This window comes from Oncorhynchus mykiss, chromosome 27 (assembly GCF_057628025.1).
Source record: "Oncorhynchus mykiss isolate SJ-2025 chromosome 27, ASM5762802v1, whole genome shotgun sequence".
Taxonomy (NCBI): Eukaryota; Metazoa; Chordata; class Actinopteri; order Salmoniformes; family Salmonidae; genus Oncorhynchus; species Oncorhynchus mykiss.
This window is the reverse complement of record NC_143048.1, coordinates 8,107,217-8,128,888: the sequence shown is the minus strand read 5'-3', so window position 1 is coordinate 8,128,888 and position 21,672 is coordinate 8,107,217. Positions and strand designations below refer to the sequence as shown.

At 45.0% G+C, this 21,672-nt stretch overlaps 2 protein-coding genes across 4 annotated transcripts in view; both read right to left on the bottom strand.

Annotated features, from left to right (window-relative positions):
• LOC110507439 (serine/threonine-protein kinase D2) overlaps positions 1-14,386 on the bottom strand; it is a 51,507-nt gene extending 37,121 nt beyond the window's left edge. For all 3 annotated transcript variants that reach the window (XR_016492628.1, XR_016492629.1, XM_036964809.2), the window contains exon 1: positions 13,442-14,386. Coding sequence is in view for 1 of the 3 variants with exons in the window: in XM_036964809.2 (XP_036820704.1) it covers positions 13,442-13,768 (327 nt within the window). In the remaining 2 variants the exon portion in view is untranslated. The remainder of the gene's footprint in view (positions 1-13,441) is intronic.
• Positions 14,387-16,655: 2,269 nt separating this feature from the next.
• Positions 16,656-21,672, bottom strand: part of strn4 (striatin, calmodulin binding protein 4) — a 25,684-nt gene continuing 20,667 nt past the window's right edge. Inside the window, exon 18 of the mRNA XM_090224316.1 lies at positions 16,656-21,649. The gene's annotated coding sequence lies outside the window, so the exon portion shown is untranslated. The remainder of the gene's footprint in view (positions 21,650-21,672) is intronic.

Genomic DNA, 21,672 nt, shown 5'->3' with positions numbered 1-21,672 from the left:
GAGAGTGGAGAGAGAACAAGATTGAGTGAGTGAGTGAGTGAGTGAGTGGAGAGAGAGGGTGGAGAGAGAACAAGATAGAGAGAGAGAGAGAACAAGTGAGAGAGAGTGGAGAGAGAACAAGATTGAGTGAGTGAGTGAGTGAGTGAGTGAGTGGAGAGAGAGGGTGGAGAGAGAACAAGCGAGAGAGAGAGAGAACAAGTGAGAGAGAGTGGAGAGAGAACAAGATTGAGTGAGTGAGTGAGTGAGTGAGTGAGTGAGTGGAGAGAGAGGGTGGAGAGAGAACAAGATTGAGTGAGTGAGTGAGTGAGTGAGTGGAGAGAGAGGGTGGAGAGAGAACAAGATTGAGTGAGTGAGTGAGTGAGTGAGTGAGTGAGTGAGTGAGAGAGAGAGAGAGAACAAGCGAGAGAGAGAGAGAACAAGTGAGAGAGAGTGGAGAGAGAACAAGATTGAGTGAGTGAGTGAGTGAGTGAGTGGAGAGAGAGGGTGGAGAGAGAACAAGATAGAGAGAGAGATGCAGGCTAGTGCTGCAGCTCCAGTCACATGACTAATGTCAGCGCTCCCCTCTACAAAGAGTTTGTCTAGACATTTTTACAAGAGACATCAGCGTTCCCTTCTAGTGATTCTCCCAGTATAATACTAGAAACAAATCATTTCATTCTGACTTCATCTCTCTTCCTAACCTTCCTGCTTCTCTCTCCACTCTTGTCTTTCCACTGCCAGAGTCCTCTCCTCAGCCCTAATGTAATTTGTTTACCTACTTGAGGTAGCTCCTCTCCTGCCCTCCCACCCCCCATCCCTTCCCCCAGCCAGTCTGGCAGTCCTCTCACCCCCTCAGGCTCAGTCCCAAAACAGCCCCAGGCGGACAAGGGTGACCCCACCCAGCCAGCTAGCACACTGACCCCATTGTCGTCAGGCTTACCTAACACGGCCCATTACTAAAACACCAACCTTAACTCTTAAACTAAACCCTTCTTGTCATATGGCGGCCATTTTGGTATTGCTTCATGTTGGATTGTAATGTGGAAATGAAACTACATACCGACTTCTGTAGAATTGATCTTTAAGGTTTTTGTACTTCCTGTGTATTTTTTGGTGTTTTTTTTAGGTGGTAGATGAGCTTTAATACTGCAGATAGCTTTCATCAATGTAATTGTCTGCATCATTTCCAATCCCCCATATATTTTTTGCAAATATCTAGATTTATATTGTATATACACACACATATTTAAAAAATATCATTTCCTTCATTATTTTCCCCTAACCTAATTGTAGTAAACTAATGGACAACAACACTTAGGCTTCTACTTCCAGCTTATACATACTATATACATTTTACGGACACACTATATTTTACAGTAGTTATCTTTTGTTTGTTTTTAGTCCTGGCCTTCCTCAAACCACACACCACGGCTCTAACAAAATCAAAGTAGCATGTTAGAAAACCCATAAGAGTGTGAAACCACTAGTTGGGATAAATCACGTTTGTCAGCCCACATACTCAAAGTAATTAGCCAAGGTTGAACAGCTTTTCACTGTGAGCCCAGCGCACGAGACCGAGAGGGTTAAAGACCCACATGACACACCTATATCTTTCTCTCATATAATCTATCTTTGATAATCGTCTATGTCCCCTCCTTCCTCTTTTTATGAAAGTCACAGCAGTGCCAGCCTCAGTGTTAAGTGTATTTACTAAATGCTTCTCTAACCTCAGGTTCCCCGAGTGCGGAAGAGTGTGTGTGCGCGTGCGTGCGTGCCTACGTAGGCCTCCGACACACGTCGCGGACCAGCACCGACACACGCGTAACCCTCTGAGTATCTGCTGCCGTGCCTGGTAACCACGGATGCCATCCGTGACCTTGTAGAAAAAGGCCGCCCCAGACCCTCCAGAGCAAACACGGCTTTTCCTGGAAAGCACCGAAGAACATCGTCCAGGCAGCATCTCCAAAAGAAACGGCATCTAAGTTGAAGCTGCAATATGGGCCGATCTGACCAAATTCACCTAAAAATGAAATGTGAGTTACAGATCTGTCATTGTCATTGAAAGCAAGTCTAAGAAGAGGTAGATCTGTTCTATGTGTGCTATTTTTATGCTTTCAGTAATTTTGTTTGTGCGTCTTTTACTTTCGATTTTGTACACCAGCTTCAAACAGCTGAAAATACAATATTTTTGGGTTCTGGAAAATATACACTATACATACAAAAGTGTGCAGACACCCGTTAAATGAGTGGATTGGGATATTTCAGCCACACCCGTTGCTGACAGGTGTATAAATTCGAGCACACAGGCATGTGTAGACAAACATTGGCAGCAGAACTACCTTACTGAAGAGCTCAGTGACTTTCAACGTGGCATAGGATGCCACCTTTCCAACAAGTCAGTTCTTCAGAATTCTGCCCTGCTAGAGCTGCCACGGTCAACTGTAAGTGCTGTTATTGGGAAGTGGAAACGTCTAGGAGCAACAATGGATCAGCCACAAAGTGGTAGGCCACACAAGCTGAGTGCTGAAGCGCTTGGTGAGTAAAAATACTATTTACTCAGTTCCAAACTGCCTCTAGAAGCAACCTCAGCACAATAACTGTTCATCGGTAGCTTCATGAAATGGGTTTCCAAGGCCAAGTAGCCGCACACAAGCCTAAGATTACCATGCGCAATGCCAAGCGTCAGCTGGAGTGGTGTAAAGCTTGCCGCCATTGGACTGTAGAGCAGTGGAAACGCGTTCTCTGGAGTGGTGAATCACGCCTCACCATCTGGCAGTCCAATGGACGAATCTAGGTTTGGTGGATGCCAGGAGAACGCTACCTGCCCCAATGCATAGTGCCAACTGTAAAGTTTGGTGGATGAGGAATAACAGTCTGGGGCTGTTATTCATGGGGCTGTTATTCATAGCCCCCTTAGTTCCAGTGAAGGGAAATCTTAACACTACAGCATACAATGACATTCTAGACAATTCTGTGCTTCCAACTTTGTGGAAGGCCCTTTCCTGTTTCAGCATGACAATGCCCCCCGTGCACAAAGCGAGGTCCATACAGAAATGGTTTGTCGAGATCGGCGTTGAAGAACTTGACTGGCCTGCACAGAGCCCTGACCTCAACCCCATCGGACACCTTTGGGATGAATTGGAATCGCCCAACATCAGCCGACCGCACTAATGCCCTTGTGGCTGAATGGAAGCAAGTCCCAGCAGCAATGTTTCAACGTCTAGAGGAAAGCCTTCCCAGAAGAGTAGAGGCTGTTATAGCAGCGAAGCGGGGACCAACTCCATAATAATGCTCGCGATTTTGGAATGAGATGTTCGACGATACTTATGGCCATGTGGCGTATTTCACAGCGGTTTAAATGGTACAGCGATTCTCTAACCGACACTTGCTTGTTTCGTCACCAAACGGAAATTGGAACTTTAGCAACCAGGAAATGGCAGAGCCATTTCTGAATAGTGCACCTTTAGGAACCCCTTCCTCGGGTTTGAATGTATACCAACTGGGTTAGGGATTCATGGCATTTACGTGAGTGAGTGTTGTTGTCTGAAGAGATAGAAGTGCACATGTCTGTCTGCCCTTGATCCACAGAGCTCTCTCCCTGCTCTCAAAGAGCCCTGTGTGTTCCGTCTGCTGCCCTGGAAATGTGAGGAATTTTCCTGCCTGCTTGCTTGCCTGCCTGCCAGACCAGCTGGGAGGGTTTTGCATAGTAACATGCCACCGAATGCTTCTGCTGCTGCTGCCTCAAATTGGATTATGGTACAAAACGGGTTTTTAGCAGAGCTAAATCATTGGATTAGTATCATAATGTCTCGGGGTGATCTGGAATGCAGGGCTCTACAGTAACAGTAAGTATGGACCTACTCTACAGCCTTTGACACCTTCTGTAGAAAAACACTGACAAGGTTGTTACTACCTAGACTAACTCAGTGACGCACGGGCCTCAACATTTTCGAAATGATCGAGTCCACTTTCATTGCGCTTAAAAGAACGATTGCTCAACTCTAGAAAACCGTGGCTTCAAACTAGGTACAAAACCACAGCATTCCCCTTGATCCTAGCAGCGTATGGCCTGAACCTTGCTTTCCATCTCTCTCTTTCTCTCACTCTCCCTATTTCTCAATCTCTGTAAATGTCCTTTTCCTCTCTTGCTCTCTTTCTCTCTCTCCCTCTTTCTAAATCTCTCAATCCCTGTCAATACCCCTTTATATCGCTCTCTTTCTCTCTCTGTCATCCTCTCTCCCTCTCCCCCTCCTCTAATTGATAAGTGGACATGTCATTAGCAGTGCTTTGAATAGTCAAATGGAGGAGTACGCTGCCTGCTAATGCCCGCCAGGAAACACTGTACGTTCATGCAAAGCTGCTCCGAGCTGCTCTGCTATGATGCAAATGAACAGAGTGGGGAAGAGGGAAGAGTACGGGGTTTGGGTAAAGGAGCCCTGTGTGGATCAATGGCGGAAGCTGTCGTTTCAATATGGGACACCATTTCCTCTAGAAGCCTGCTGGTTGTGTGTGTGACTTCATAAAGCTGTGGTGTGGTAAAGGTGTGGCGGCTCAGACCATTGTGCTACCACGCTAATGCTTTCCTGACTCACTGAGCTCTGCACCTGCCTGGGTTTAGCCAATTGGTCTGATAAGTCTAGGTCCAAGAGGCTTCTAAACAGCTTCTACCCCCAAGTCATAAGACTTCTTAACATCTAATGAAATGGCTACTCAGACTATTTGCATTGCCCCCCCCCCCCCCCCCCCCCTTTCACTCTTTTACGCTGCTGCTACTCTCTGTTATTATCTATGCATAAGTCACTAAAATAACTCTACCTACTTGAATATATTACCTCAACTAAACGGTCCCCCCCGCACATTGACTCTGTACCGGTACCCCCTGTATATAGCCTCCACATTGACTCTGTACCGGTACCCCCTGTATATACTGTATATAGCCTGCACATTGACTCTGTACCGGTACCCCCTGTATATAGCCTCCACATTGACTCTGGACCGGCGGTACCCCCTGTATATAGCCTCCACATTGACTCTGTACCGGTACCCCCTGTATATAGCCTCCACATTGACTCTGTACCGGTACCCCCTGTATATAGCCTCCACATTGACTCTGTACCGGCACCCCCTGTATATATCCTCCACATTGACTCTGTACCGGTACCCCCTGTATATAGCCTCCACATTGACTCTGTACCGGCACCCCCTGTATATATCCTCGCTATTGTTATTTTACTGCCACTCTTTAATTATTTGTTACTTTGTTTATTTCTTTATTTTTTATTTTATTAGGTATTTTTCTTAAAACTGCATTGTTGGTTAAGGGCTTGTGAGTAAGGATTTCACTGTAATGTCTACACGGTTGTATTCCGCGTGTGTGACAAATACAATTTGATTTAGGGCTCCCAAAACACACACACGCACACACTCAACCAAAATGGGTTAGAACAAGATCAAAATGTATCAAATTAACATATGTGATACACGCAGATCAATCGTTCGGAGGGCTGGATTGGTTGAGACAGACAGACCTGGATTAGGTGGAGTTGTCATGTAGCTACAATATCAGCAATAATATTGAATGCTAGAGGATTGTCTTCCGTCACACAATACAACGTTGTCCATCAGGCTGGACCCTTTTCGTCACGATCAGGACTGGCGGTGCAGTGTGTATGCGTGCGCAAGTATTCTTTACTGCTTTCTTGTGTGTGTGTGTGTGTGTGTGTACGCTCCTGCCTGTGTGTGGTGTGTGCAGTGGTGTATTTTGGTAAAAATACTTTAATGTTTTCACATGTGAGTTCCAAACATCTCTAACGGTCGCCCCAGCGGGAGTTTTTTTATATGCGTGATGTCAGAATGCTCTCACTGTTCCAAAATGTGATTGTTACGCAACAGGACAGTTGCAGTGCTAGAGGCGTTACTACAGACCCGGGTTTAATCCCGGGTCTGTAGTAATGCCCAGCGTCGTCTGGGTTAGGGGAGTGTTTGGCCGGGGGGCTTTACTTGGCTCATCACGCTCTAGCGCCTCCTTGTGGTGGGCCAGGTGCCTGCAGGCTGACCTCGGGTCATCAGGAGAACGGCGTTTCCTCGGACACATTGGTGCGGCTGGCGTCCAGGTTAAACGGGAGGGTGTTAAGAAGCGGGTCATGTTTCGGGGGGATGCATAACTCGACCTTCGCCTACAGAGCCCGTTTGGCAGTTGCAGCGATGAGACTAGATTGAAATTGGGGAGAAAAAAGGGGGTAAAAAAATAAATAAAATGCCATTATTTTTTTTTTGCCCATTTCATTGTTGTGGACAATTTTTGGTTGAGGCTTTACTGAGTGGAGATACTTCTCTCTTCAACAAGAGCCCAAGCACTTCCCCAGTGTTTCCCAAGATCAACGATGCAGGCATTTGCGCATCTCCAGTCAGAACAGGCCTTGAACAAACTTTTTCCCCCTGGCACATTTTCTGGCTGGTACCCGCATTGCCTTCATTGTTGTTTTCCTTACAAATAATAACTTTGGACATGTCTGTCAGACCAAAGATGTTATAACAAAATGAGGTGAAGGGATGGTTCACTCATCTTTCGAGTAAACTTCCAGAAGTGAATGATGGTAGATGACACACCCCCTTCAACATGCACACTGCGAACAGACCGAACTCATCTTGTCTCCTCTTCTTATCTTGGTTGACGCAAAAAAACAAACATGGCGGCGTGCACAAACCACCCATCGTCGGATTACTTTTGATTTTTAAAAAGTGTTTCAGTTATTTGGATCGTAATTGCTATTAGCTCATTCAGATGATGGATTCTGTCAGCCAAGAGTTAACTAAATATAACCGCTTGTGTTATGTCAATCTTTCCTCAGTTAGCGCTATGACTAAATGTAGCCTACATTTTCCGGTTTGGATGAGAATTGTGTTATGCTGTCGCTACATCTGTGAAAGTCTGAAAAATGCATCCAAAAATAAATTGGTTACATAACCTTGTAAAGACCGTGTTTGTGCAAAATGCATCTGTGAAAAAACAGTGTAGCCAGCTTTAACACGGACTGTTGCGTTGGGCATTCTAAATAAGTGCTTTATTCAAAGCGGTTTGAGGTTATGCTGCAGGGACAACTGTAGAATGATCACACCTGTGTGTTGATACGCGTCAAAGGGTTAAATAACTACTTAAAGTTGTTTTGTGGGGGAAATGTACTTTACCATTTATACCATTTATATTTTTTACCATTTATATTTTTGACTACTTTTACTTTCACTTCACTACATTCCTAAAGGAAATGATGCACTTTTAACCTCTTGTAAACGGACTATTTCTCAGGACCAGATGCTAGAATATGCATATGATTGACAGATTATGATAGAAAACACTCTAAAGCTTCCAAAACTGTCAAAATATTGTCTGTGAGTATAACAGAACTGATATTGCAGGCGAAACCCTGAGGAAAATCCAATCAGGAAGTGCCTCTTATTTTGAAACCCTTCTGTTCCTATGCATGCCTATCCTCCATTTAAAGGGATATCAACCAGATTCCTTTTTCTCTGGCTTCCCTAAGATGTCAACAGTCTTCAGACATAGTTTCAGGCTTTTATTTTGAAAAATGAGCGTGAAAGATCACATTGCGTAAATTGATAGGTGGGGGCTCTCAGAGTGAGTTTTTGCGTTACAGAGTAAAACCTACACACTCAGTTGATATATTATCGAATATATATTTTAAAAACTACCTGAGGAATGATTATAAAAAACATTTGACATTTTTCTGTGGACTTTATGAAGACTATTTGGAATTTCCATCTGCGTTGTCGTGACCGCTCTTTCCTGTGGATTTCTGAACATAACTCGACAAACAAACGTTGGTATTTTGGGTATAAAAATAATCTTTATGGAACAAAAGGAACATTTGTTGTGTAACTGGGAGTCTTGTGAGTGAAAATATCCGAAGATCATCAAAGGTAAACGGTTAATTTGATTGCTTTTCTGATTTTCGTGACCAAGCTTCCTGATGCTAAGTGTACATAATGCTATGCTAGGCTATTGATAAACTTACACAAACGCATGGATTGCTTTCGCTGTAAAGCATAATTTCAAAATCTGAGACGACAGGTGGATTAATAAAAGGCTAGCTGTGTTTTGCAATATTGCACTTGTGATTTCATGAATATGAATATTTTTTAGTAATATTATTTGACTGTTGCGCTATGCTATTCAGCGGTTGCTGACGAAAATGATCCCGCGACAGGGATGGGTAGCGTCAAGAAGTTAACTTCATACATTTTTCCCTCACACCCAAAAGTACTCGTTACATTTTGAATGCTTAGCAGGACAGGAAAATGGCCCAATTCCCACACTTATCAAGAGAACATCCCTGGTCATCTCTACTGCCTCTGATCTGGCGGACTCAATAAACGCAAATGGTTCGTTTGTAAATTATGTCTGGGGTTGTAACGTGCGCGCTGGGAGTTGGGAAGCAAGTTCAGGGAGTGAATAATTGAATAAATAAATGAAAACATAATACAAAACAAGAAACACGAACAGACATGAAACTGAAACAGAGTCCGAGTCACTAACACCTGAGGAAAGAACCAAGGGGAGTGACAGGTAATCAAGGAGGTGATGGGTGTCCAGGTGAGTGTCATGAGGCGCGAGACGATGGTGACAGGTGTGTGGGATAATCAGCCGGATGATGACCTAGAGGCCGGAGAGGGAGTATACGTGACAGAGGTTTGGAGTGTGACCCTGGCTATCCGTAATAATAAAAAACGTGAAAGTTGTGCAGTCTAGTTTGCTTAATATAAGGAATTTGAAACTATTTCTACTTTTACTTTTGATACTTGAAGTACATTTAAAACCAAATACTTTTAAACTTTTACTCGAGTAGTATTTTACTGGGGACTTTCACTTTAGTCATTTTATATTAAAAAGGTATCTTTACTTTCGCTCAAGTATGACAACACCACTGGGTGTCTAAGTGTGCTTACATGCGTGCGTACACATGGGCGTGTGTGTGTGTGTGTGTGTGCGTACAAATGGGCGTGTGTGTGTGTGTGTGTGTGTGTGTAAAAGAGAGACAGAGGTAAACAGGAGATAGTGTGTGTGTATGATCACATTCCCAGGCCCAGCTCCTCCAGGGAGGCAGATAAAGAAACTGCCAATTCCAGAACGGAGGTAGAAACAATGGCCAGGGACTTTCAGTTGCAGCTGTGTGTGTGTGTGTGTGTGTGTGTGTGTGTGTGTGTGTGTGTGTGTGTGTGTGTGTGTGTGTGAGGGGATATGGCCCACCTGTCCAAATCGCTACACCTCTTCCTGTGTACAGTTCCACATTTCAATTGCTCTCTGTCTTTATCGCTCTGTCTGTGTTTTTCATTTTATTTTTTTATTTTAAACTCTTTCTTCTTCTCTCTTGGTCTCTCCATTCCTCTCTATCACTCTGTGAGACTCATTCACTACAGATGCCAATCTAGAGTGCAGGAGTAGTGAGGGTGGCCACGTGTTGTATGCTAGACTGAGAATCACAGACACCTACACTAAATACACACCTCGCTTTGCGCACGGGGACATTGCCATGCTGAATTTTGAAACCTAAATAGCAAGCAAACAAGGTTGACTTACAGTAGAAATCTGTGATCCTGAGAGTATGTTCTCTCCGTCTGCGGGAAACCAATGAAGGGTGGGTTTGCTATTGTTTTCTTAGTGAATAACCATACCAACCTCAGTGCAACGTTCAGGCATCAGTTATTACAATCCTGTTACAACAATCATCTGACGTGATGAAACTATGGTAACACTTCAAATGACACAGTCAAGCCTCGACAGGTCGGCCCTCCCCAGTCTCACGCGCGCACACACGCACCATTCATTACAAGTCCAATTAGTAAACAGGTTATTGGTCTGAGAGGTAAGGATCAGCTTGAATAAACACACCTCTTGGCAGAGTGAGACTTGATTGGACGATGAAAGAGACACAACAAGCTCACAGCCACATGGGACTGAATGGCTCTATGACGAGACACAAATTGCCACTTTTCAACTGGTGCTTGTTTGCGACATTAAAGCGTCTCTAGCATGCAGTACAACATCCCCGACACACATATCTACTGTATATTGTCCCGTAGGTTTGCCTTCCAGCCATGGTCTTATGGGGACTTAACGTTTGATCCTGTGGCTTCACAGGAAGTCCATATTAGCCTCGGACCAATGGGAAACGGGGGTGGTCTCTATGAGTCAGAGTTACTGTATGAAACTCAGCAACACACTGGGAGTGGAGGCTCAATAGGCCCCAATTGTCCGGAAACAATGAGGGAGATCTGCCCAACGGTCAGCACCAAATTCCCCCTACCCTACCTCGTCTCCCACCAACCCCAGAGAGAGGGGGAGGCGCCCTGGGGGAATACGTGGAGGACGACGGGAGGGGATGGAGGTGGAAGGATGAGGAGGAAGAGGACGTGGATCGCCCCCGGACGGAGTGGACTCCAAGAGGAAACAGGCCTCATTTCCTCCTCTTTATCTGTCAGACAATGGGCCACCGTTAGCAGGGAGAGTGATGGGGAGAGGAGGAGTGGGGAGAAAGGGAGAGGAGGAGGAGGGAAGAACAGATGTGAGAAGAAGAGAGGGAAGGACAGAGGAAGAGAGGAGCAGATAGGGGAGAGAGGTGAGGATGGGGGAGAGGAAGGGAGGCGAAGAGAGAAAAACAGCTTTTGGGAAGAAGAGAATGAAGGAAGGAGAGAAGATGAGAGTAGGAGGAGGGAATGGAAGGATGCCTGTCCACAAATCACTGAATAAACCTTCAAGTGTTGTGCTGTTTCAGGGTTGAACAGACATACACAGCACTAGCGTTAAGGTCTTATTTGATCTTATGCCACTAGGAGCAGGGGCTGGGGGGCAGGGAAAGAGTGTCCTCCTACATATTGTAGGCTCTGAAGTTAATGGAAAAACGTGTCAGTGGAACACAGCGAGGCTGGCTGGCTGTTAAATAAACAGAGAGAGAGAGAGAGAGAGCAGCCTGGCCTGGCCGTGGCTGGTGACTCAACATTTCTGATTGAGACGGACGGACGGGAGAGGAGAGCTGAAGGGAATGATGGAACCGTGACAAAACACCCCTACTCCTGACACACACACACACACACACGAACACACACTGCCAAACCTGAAATCTCCCTAAATACAAAGCCCCTGTTATGCCATCCATATGTAAGGACAGGGGGACTGACTGACTGGTTTTCAGGTGCTGGTGTTCATTAAAGTGGCCCTCCAGTCTCCTTTGAACCAATAGCATGCACCCATCCACATCGATGGGGCTGCAGTGGAGCGGGTAGAGAGCGTCAAGTTCCTCTGGTCCAAATCACTAAAGACTTAAAATGGTCCACACGCACGCACAGTCGTGAAGAAGGCACGGCAGCGCCTCTTCCCCCTCAGGAGGTTGAAAATGTTTAGCATGTGGGCCCTCCAATCCTCAAAAAGCTCTACAGCTGCATCATTGAGAGCATCTTGACTGGCTGCATCCCTGCTTGGTGTGGCAATAGCACCGCCCTCGATCGCATGGAGCTACAGGGGGTGGTGTGGACAGCCCAGTACATCACTGGGGCCGAGCTCCCTGCCTTCCACCCTCAAGCGGCGTGAAACAAAGTCCCGGAAAACCGTTAAAAGACTCCAGCCACCCAACCCATCAACTGTTCTCCGCGCGGCACCGGTGCATCAAGTCTGACACCAACAGAAGCCTGGAACAGCTTCTATCCACAAGCAATAAGACTGCCCCACACGGGACTCTACACACTCACGCACACTGACACTCCAACACACACATAACATGCACACACACACACACTCCAATGCAATCTTCCTTTACGCCCGCTGCTACTCTTGTTTATCACACATCCTGATGCCCAGACTCCTTAACCCCGATGCATATCTGCCTCCGTCACTCCAGTATCCCTGCACCTTGGAAATATGTTATGGGAACTGACCCGGTGTCATAGCTTCTTACCATCTCGTGTTCTTCCTATTTCTTAATTTTCCGTGTGTTCTTGAGTTCTATTTATTTGTGGCGCCACATTGATGCTGAAGACCGCATCGTTGGGCTCAGCGCTTGCAAGCGAGGCACCTCACTGTACTCGCGCACGTGACATTAAAATGTGAACCGTGACGAGTACGGTAGAGTGTTTCCCGAAGGGGGAGAAAAGGGGAGTCCTAGCATAAACATCTACAGTTGACACAGGGACTTCTGAAACCCGTCACAGGGATATGAAGGGGCAGGCGTGGAGCTGATTTTGTTCCCGCAAAACAATGAACAGATTAGGGAAAGCAGCGTTTCCTGGAACAGTTACCCCGTTGCACATTTTTCAAGCTGCTGTTGGCCAACCTCCAGCGACTGGCTTTGGAAATCTGGTAATCTAACCATCTCAGAGTGTAATTGGCTGAGAGAAACCAACGCCTCTCATGCCAGACACTGACTTGAGGATTATGCTCTCCTGCTGGCTGCTGCAAAATGGCCACCTTCTTCCCTGTACTGCACATGCATGGCCCAGGTAAAAACCTGGCTGTATGGTAAGACACCACGGCGGATTACTCAGTAATTGTTTACTTTTCCTTTTGATGCACATAGATTGGGTGCCACTCTGAGCACAACCAAATCAAATGAAAACATCATCAGTGGCTTTAAATGCGTTTCATAAATTGGACTGCGAATGCAGATTATGGAAGGTATCCTTTCAGACATGGGATGCTCAAGCAGGGGTACTTGTCGTTATTAGAGTGGCCTGGTAGGCGTCCTGGTTTTGTGACCTTTTTAGCTCATAGTCTGTCACAGTGATGTAACAGTGTTGGCCTGGATGTCATCAACTGCTCGTTACATGAACATGGACTTACTTCGAGACAAAATCATATACATCTATACGTCACTTCATGGCACCTGGATGTACTCAGTGTGTGTGTGTGTGTGTGTGTGAGAGAGAGAGACATTCACTGCCAAAATTCCTCACCATTAGCTATGAGATGTCAGAGACAGCTGGATAAAGATAGAACTGGCATTTAGGGCTCATCGGCGATTACTAAACAGATAAACACGACACACACACACACACACACACACACTCACACTCACACACACACCAATTCAGGGCAAATATAGTATTCCGTAGGTAAATCTCACACACGCCGACATGGTCTCAGAGCAATTTGTATTATTCTGTACTTAAATATGTGACACATCGCGACTCAAACAAGCAACCTTTGGATTGCTAGACGGTCGCAGAGTACGCCCACCCATCCTCCCTGATCAACCTCCCTACTTTTGTTTCTGTCTAAAGTAACTAGACCATACATCTTGGAGATGCTCAGAAATACGTCATGTATGTTTCGTACGGCTCGGAGGCCAGGCTGCACACACACACACACAGACACACACACACACACACACACACACACACACACACACACACACACACACACACACACACACACACACACACCTTGTGCTCTCACCTTGATGTCGACAATGGAGCAGGCGATCTGTTTGACGTAGGCAAGGTCAGCGGTCTGGGGCAGCAGCACTGACTCTCTGGTCAGCCCAATCTGGATGATGAAGGAGACCCCAGCTGGGGTGGGGGGCACATAGGAATTGGCAACCCCCCCAGGGCCCAGCCCAGCCCCCATTTCCACAGGGGGGAGACCACCGTGAGCAGGGGAAGGAGGCACGGCCATGGGGGTCCCCTGCTGCATCACCACAGAGCCTGGGGGAGAGGGGCCCCCCGTGTGGAAGAAGACCTGGGGTAGGGGTCCCGACGACATACAGGGGCTGGCGTTGGCCATCCCTCGCTACACACGCGCACGCTCTACCTCCCTCAAAAGAGCAGGAGCGCGAGGGTGTCGACACGGTGATCCACAGACAAATACACACCTCTACTGGGAGTCTCTGCCCTGTGACCACCTCTTCTCCCAGAGGAGTCAGGAGGAGATCCCTATCCAGGAAGACCTGCTTCTTCTTTTCTTTCTTTCTATCTCTCCCTCTTGATTTTTTGTCATCTGCACTCACACGTCTTCTTTCATTATCCCGGCAAGGCAAGCGTGAGGGACAGACTGAGAAAAACTTCTCCCCTCCTACCCACCGCTCCTCCTTCTCGGGTGAAGAAGTTGTTCTGCTGATGAGAAAGTCTCAATTTTCACAGGAAACACTTGAGGAAGGAGAAAGAAGGGGGGAAAAAGTTTGTTGTCCTTAGACTCCAGCCTGTACAAAATGGCTTCCTTGAGCAGGAAACTGAGAGAATGAAGGAGAGACAGCCTGGTGGTGCTTTTCTTTAACAAGTCTTGTCCTGTTTCAGTTTCAGCCGAGTTAACTATTTTTCTGTAGAAAAGCAAGACCGAGAGTACCTCCCTCTCCCTCCTGCTCCCTCCTTTCTGAACTTGCAACAGCCAAGGAGGAAGTGATATGACTGACACAACTCTCGGCCAATGGGTGGAGGAGAGCTCTGGATAAGCCCATGTCAGTCCCTCCCACTCCCTGGTCTTCTCCCATGCTCTATGTTTTATGTTGCAGTAATTTGCCTTGTTTACTCCTTCTCTAACAGCTGGGCTCTTCTTAATCTAGCCCGAGGGGAACTGCACACAAATATTTATCTCTCTCCCTCTAAAACACTATCCCTCTTTTCTCTGTGGCTTTGCTTTTTGTTCTCTCTCCTCACCCTCTTGGCAGTGCCAATGAGATTCAGGCCTCTCTCTGATTCGAATGTAGGACCACACCTACAGTATAACTACTATTCTACTCAGTGAAGTAGAAAAGAGCTGTAAAAAAATTACTTTTGATAGTTCACTCAGTTTATAACTTGTGGTAGGTACTCTTTGTTTAATATCTGTTCAACGTATAATTGCTTATTGTGAAAAACGATTATTTAGATATAGGTAATTAGCCATAGATTATGCTAATTTAAATAAGAGACGTGGCCACAATAAACCTACTGTAAGAAGCACTTTCTTATGATGGTTGTTCTGAGTTGTACCTCCTTTAAGGGCCACTAGAGGGAGCTGTATCCCCCAGAGTCTCTGACATAATCATAACACTGGAACAGATCCATGGTCTGTTTTGATCTTCATCACATAACTAATAAAACCGGCCTTGCTCATCTTCAGGAAGGGGTGCTGTGAGCTTGATATTTCTGGGTTGTCTTCTCCAGAGCATGGGTAGCAGGTGGCTGTCAAGATTGTCATGTTAATGTGGCTTGTTCGTTAACAATCCCTTGGTCACTTGCTTGCTGTGGGTCCTGTTGTATCTTTTCCTAGAGCCCTGTAAAAACTGTCTAGTTGCAGAATTGGCAATGACCGGGTTAGAAGACGGGTACTTCAGGCATTCCTGGTCTGAAGAGAAGTCAGGCGAGGGAGAGAAGAGCGTATTGGGTCGTTCCACGAAATTAGTCCCTTTTGGGCAGTGGAACTTGGTGCTGGAAAAAAACTGTTTGATTTATGCAAATGTTTACACTCTGTCATAAAGAGGACAGGATAAACTGAATAAAAAAACATGCTTTCCCCATCTCAAGAGGTTTTAAATAAGCAAATACAAAATACTTGCAAAGTAACAGGGTTGACGACGCCATCTTACATCAGCGATAAAGCTCCTTGTGACAGGGAGAACGTTCAAACATTTCTAGCCTGTCGAGCTATGGGCAACAGGGTTGACGTCTTATGCTCAGTTTTCCACCACAAAATGGCCGAAAAGAGTAGAACCAGGTCATGATTTCATGCTATGAATTAACTATTTTATGTTCAATGTTTCTTTTGGAGAAAAAAAAAAGATTTAAAAGGGAATAGTTTCACCATATTAAAATGAGAGTTCAGTCCACGTAACGTAACTTACAATTAGTGAGAGAAAAAAAATGTAAGCATAAAATGAATCACTAATAAATAATCATCTTTAGAAATCAAAATCAAATCAAATCAAATGTATTTATATAGCCCTTCGTACATCAGCTGATATCTCAAAGTGCTGTACAGAAACCCAGCCTAAAACCCCAAACAGCAAGCAATGCAGGTGTAGAAGCACGGTGGCTAGGAAAAACTCCCTAGAAAGGCCAAAACCTAGGAAGAAACCTAGAGGAACCAGGCTATGTGGGGTGGCCAGTCCTCTTCTGGCTGTGCCGGGTGGAGATTATAACAGAACATGGCCAAGATGTTCAAATGTTCATAAATGACCAGCATGGTCCAATAATAATATGGCAGAACAGTTGAAACTGGAGCAGCAGCACGGCCAGGTGGACTGGGGACGAAATAACTTTGTCAAAGCAACAAAATAACTAGGGCTTTGCAATAATGGGGAAAACTTGGAGAAATGTTGGGGTTAAGTGGCTTTAAATCTTCCTAGAAGTCTCAGAGGGTGCACAGAAGGACAGACTGACTTCGGTCAGAAGGACAGACTGACTTCGGTCGTCAGTTGAACAGTGTTTCCTCTGACACATTGGTGCAGCTGGCGAGTGTGTTTTAAGGAGCACGGTTTGGCGGGTCATGTTTCAAAGGACGCATGACTCGAGGGGGAGTTGCAGCCATGAGAAAAGATCGTAATTGAAAAAAAAATATATATAATTTAGATACATTTTAAAATAAAATAACATAAATAAAGAAACCATGTATCATTAAGTTGATAATTAATATGTAGTAATACAGTAATCAATTACAGTTGTCATGATACAATGAATGACAACACTGCTCTCAATTCACTGTACAAAATCGTTATTTTATTAGAATTTTTTGTGTTTTTCTTCTTTAATGACATACAACACGAGACCCGCAAAGTAAAGAGAAGGAAAATCTGTAATTTGATACAAGCTAGAATGCAGTTCCAAAAATATATATAATAAAACAAACTCAATAAAAAGCAGGTCTCTTATCCCTTGTAGTTAGAGGAAATTGTTTGAATACCGCTTAATATGATGTACAAAATATCACACAGTGATAAGTTGCTATTAAAAAAATAAAAACACAAAGAAACAAGAGTCCTTTACCTTGGCCTCGGACTGATCACTTTTCGATGTTTTTTCTTCTGATTTGTTAACCGTTTAGTTGTTGTTTTTTTTTACAAGGTATACATTGTCATTATCAATCACAAGCAAGTTCTAAGCCTAGCAAAGAAGAAAGATTTCACTGATGATACTACAGTATTCTTAGATAATAATTATAATCAAAGGGGGGGAAAAAGCAACAAACAAAAAATGAGACTGGACATGTAAATCAGATAATGGTTGCTCTAGTCTTCTATCATTTACAGTCATATCTATTTTCCTCTTGCTTTCTTGATTTTTTTGTTTCACATTGATTTGTCTGTACTCAGAAGACGGGACATATTTGAGCGTTATATCAGGACCAGTCTGTAGCTCAATGCTGCAGACGTACATGTGGACTCTGACTGACACACAAACACGGAGTGCAGAGTTCGTCCAACACACTCATGCAGTCTTAATATTTACTCGAAGGGAGGAGAAATACCAGGGAGACACTTCAGGGCTTGGTTTCCCGGTAGCGATGGAATTTAGGCGTACAAGTATTTTAACCGATGCATCGGTCCTGCAACGGCCGAAGATGTAACATGCGTTTCCCAAAACACCACGCAGAAAGAACGTTCGCCAAGTGCGTCGTTGGAGCATGTGTCGATACCTATAGGTTAAAAAGAAAGGCCGCTTTCGCTATTCATATCTTACCTTAACATAATTATTTCACAATACTGGCAACCGGTCAGCTCCTAGAGAGATGATCACCTAATGGCTGCAAATATTGAGGTGGTTTATTCTAATGCTTAACCAATAATAATGCACAAATCACAGATTTGGCATATCATTGCGCACATTACACATGAAATGTATTGAGGCAAAAATTGCAGACAGACTAGCCAGCTAAATAGAACTCAATTGATTGAACATGAAATGGATTTCAATATGATTTAAATAAGGCCTATGTATGTAGCCTTTATAAACCTATTTTCTGTATCCATCTTTTAATGCAGTCAACTCGGTTTTCATTTGATGCATATCGCGGTCAACTTAGCAGTCAACTTCGGTCTGAAGTTATCAGCGTTCACAGTGAGACAGATAAACATCTCGAATTCTGTTTAGATGACATCCTCTGATCTGTGTATAAAGTGACCAGGATGGGTAAAAAAATAAAATAATAATAATTTAAGCATCTAACGACACACTTCGCTGTTCTGAGGCAGTCGATTTCAAATGCGACTTTAGTAATGGTTTTGGGAAACAGCTTGGCGATTTAACGACGCTCCTATGAAGATGCTAACGATGAACTGCACTTCCTGATTTGTCCTCGTTTTAGATTCGGTTCATTAGTAAATGCTAGCGGCCAGGACTGAATTCAGTCGGGGTGTGGTTTGATGTGAGTGTCTCTTGTGCGTGTTCGCAGGAGGGAAGAGTTCGCCAAAATCGTTTCGCGAATTAGCTTCAGCTAGCTGGTACGTCACCGTGGCAAAATTAGTTTAACTTTGGATAGCTTATCTCTGGGGATAGTTTGGGACGTCAATAAATTACACAATGTAACCGGGACAATATTTTCATGTTGCACATCTTTTAGGTGTCTCATTAATTGCTTTCAATATTGCGATATGATTTATAGTTGGTTTTCTGCATTGTATAGTTGGTTTGAACATTTCAAATATTGTCCAATGTACATTGTGTAATTTACTGATGGTTCCTAACTTGCCCCATAAGGATATTCAAATTCAAACCAAATTGACCATGAACATTACATTGGGTCATGATGCAGCTGCACTCAGAATTGATGATTACTTGGGTGCAGCCAGCTGTGGGAAAGATTCAAATAAACCCAACCTATGGAAAACTGTTATGGTACTTTCCATTCCTTTTCATTTTTTTCCTATCTCGCAAATCTCAGTTTTGGACAAGACTGACTTTATGACCAAAATTATTCTAGTTGCACATTGTAGTCAATTTTGACAGTAAAATAAATGCTTCTGACTCACACCGATGCTACACCAATGCTACTTTTTAGGGCCAGTCGCTCTTTAAGACTCTTTTGGGAAACTGGGCCATGGGCTCCACAGCCGCACTAAGACACAAACAGGCTCCAGGTAACCTCTTGGTCTAGTCTTGGGGTCTAGTGCAGCTGATGTAATGCAGCATATAGCCAACCGTTAGTTAGTGTGTCACTGGAATGCACTTCGTATGGAAGCTATAACGTTGGTGGGAGTGGATGCACTGTTACACAAAAAATGGCCACCGGACTTCCAAGAGGTGGGTGATACCATCAGCTGGGTGATTGACAACTGCGTACTATAGTTATCCTCTCAACAACAACGCATGACAGCACCCAGTGTGCTACAGTAAGTAGCACTTAGGCATTCTCTCTGCCTCATCAAATTCAATGCATCTGAAACCATCATGTAAAAGCAATCACATGAAGCTGACATTAACTAAACCAAGCCCACACAAACCTGTCTAACCAGAGAGAGTGGCTTCCCAGAAGGTCTTGCAGTGGAGAGAAACGTTGACCTCTCAGTCATTTTTTTACCAGCAACCTTTGATTCTCTGACCCCTGTAGCGACCCTGTTGCATGTAGGCGCTCTTGGTTAAAGTTGACCTTAACCACATATCTAGGATTAGATTACCCTAACCCCAATGCTGACTTTAACCATTAAGGGGATGGAAAAAATACCTGATCTGGTATCAGTGGTTTGAGACGAGTTCTACCCCCTCCCTCTGACGTATGTGCTAGGGGTTGATTAGTAGGTTTGGGGGGGGGGGGGGTCAGCTCGGGGCCAGTTACTGATTGACATGGAGCTACTGGGCCATTCAATCTTTACTGCCATGCCCTGCTCTGCCCTGGTCTGGTGGAACCATGTTTCCACAGCCAGAGATCTGCCCTCGGGCCCCCCCCCCCCACCACTACCCGCCGCCTATCTTCCACCCCGGAAAGTTCAAAAATAAACTCGAAGGATGCAGGAGGCCGGTTACTCAACGACATCACCCCTGACCTCTGACCTATATGTCAGTCTTTAACAGACGCCCAAGGCTCCGCCCTTTGTCCAACCTCGTTACCACTTCCAGGAAAAACAGCTCCGCAATAATCCAAGCACAAAGTGGTGGCTTGGTGAACGGTCACCAGCCCTGTCTAAACTCAGTCTTCGTCGGAGGCCAATGTAAAGGGTCTTGGGTCTTGGGGGGGGGGGGGGGAATTCAGGTAGTGTTTGTTCTTGTTTCCTCTCCAAAGGGGAAAGGGAGAGGAAGGAGGGCTCTTTATGTGGCTTTTGTTCCCATATCCTGGGGGCAAATGTATCCTGCTGGCCCCGTTAACACGGGAGAGAGGCACCAGTTTCCCACTATGAGCACTCTGGGCAATTCAGTGCAACCCCCCCCCCCCGCACAAGAAACAGAAACCTAATCAACAACAGTCATTTCATTGGACAATAAGATTGTTTCCAAAGGCCGTTGTGACTAGATGCCGACTTAAGGGACAGAGAGAGAATACAGGACACCACTTTCTGGTAATGTCCACCGTTTCAGTCAGAGGGGTTACTGCGGCATCAACATTAAATTACTCCCGTCATCTCCACATACTCTTTCACAAACCAGCTGTCCCGATGAAATGACAAAACTTCACACACACACACACACACACACACACACACTATATATAAAAAGAAACCAGTAGAAAAGTGTCTGCTTAGCATAGCGTGTTAGTTTCCTATGAGATACAAATGACCCATACAGTATCTCAACACAAACAGTTGACGTGGCTGGAGAGTGACGATACAAGCTATATCATGCTACTTTTGATGACAAATATCCCAGTGAGAGACAATCAGGACCCCCCCCCCACACACACACACACATACACACACACACACACACACACACACACCTCGAATGAAAACAGGTCCCTGATTCAGACTCGGACTGATGAGGTCTTAGCACCAAGATTAAACAAGTGCAACACACACACACACAAACACACCTTTCTACTAAAATGGATGACCGTACAATACCGGACACACAAACGCTCAGACTTCGTATCTTGGCGATGAGGCTGATATTAAAGCCGTTTGTCCAACACCGGTTAGGAGGCGTCTCCAAAACACACACACACAAAAAAACTAAAACCCTCAGAAGTCTTTGGAATGAAATGCATTGTTCCCCCACACTGTGGTGCAGCAGACAATTGCTACTGCCATCAACGGGTGGGTACTGGACTCTACTGTAGTTAGGTGCTTACGTGTGTTAGCAACTGGTGAGCTAAGCTTCTTATCTCTTAAAAAACCAAAAAGCTTTAAACTGAAAGTGAACCCGGGTGCGCGCCGCGTCATAGTAGGTGCCGCATCAGCATGCGTAGTGATCCAAGTCAACACACATTGTCTTATAATAACCGCCAGTGGACTGTAAAAAGTAGAAATGAATGAGAGTATTGTAGTGTAGTAAACTGACCTAATAAACCGAGCAGTCCGATCTAGTCGTTAGAAAAGCAGTATGGTTAGTATTGCAACAAGTTACTGAGGCATCATGGGATCAGCTAGAGAACTGTGGTTAATAGTGTCCTGTTGGCGATGACCCAGCCAGTGGGGTGCAGGACAACAGTTTTTGTGTGTGTATGTCACTGGATGGGTATGTGTGTAACTGTGAATGTGGAATTGTGTGTGAGGTTCGTCCATTGTAGTCATCACTCTCCTCTGGCCGAGTTGTGTTAGTCGGGCTGTAATGAAAAGAAGGGACAAG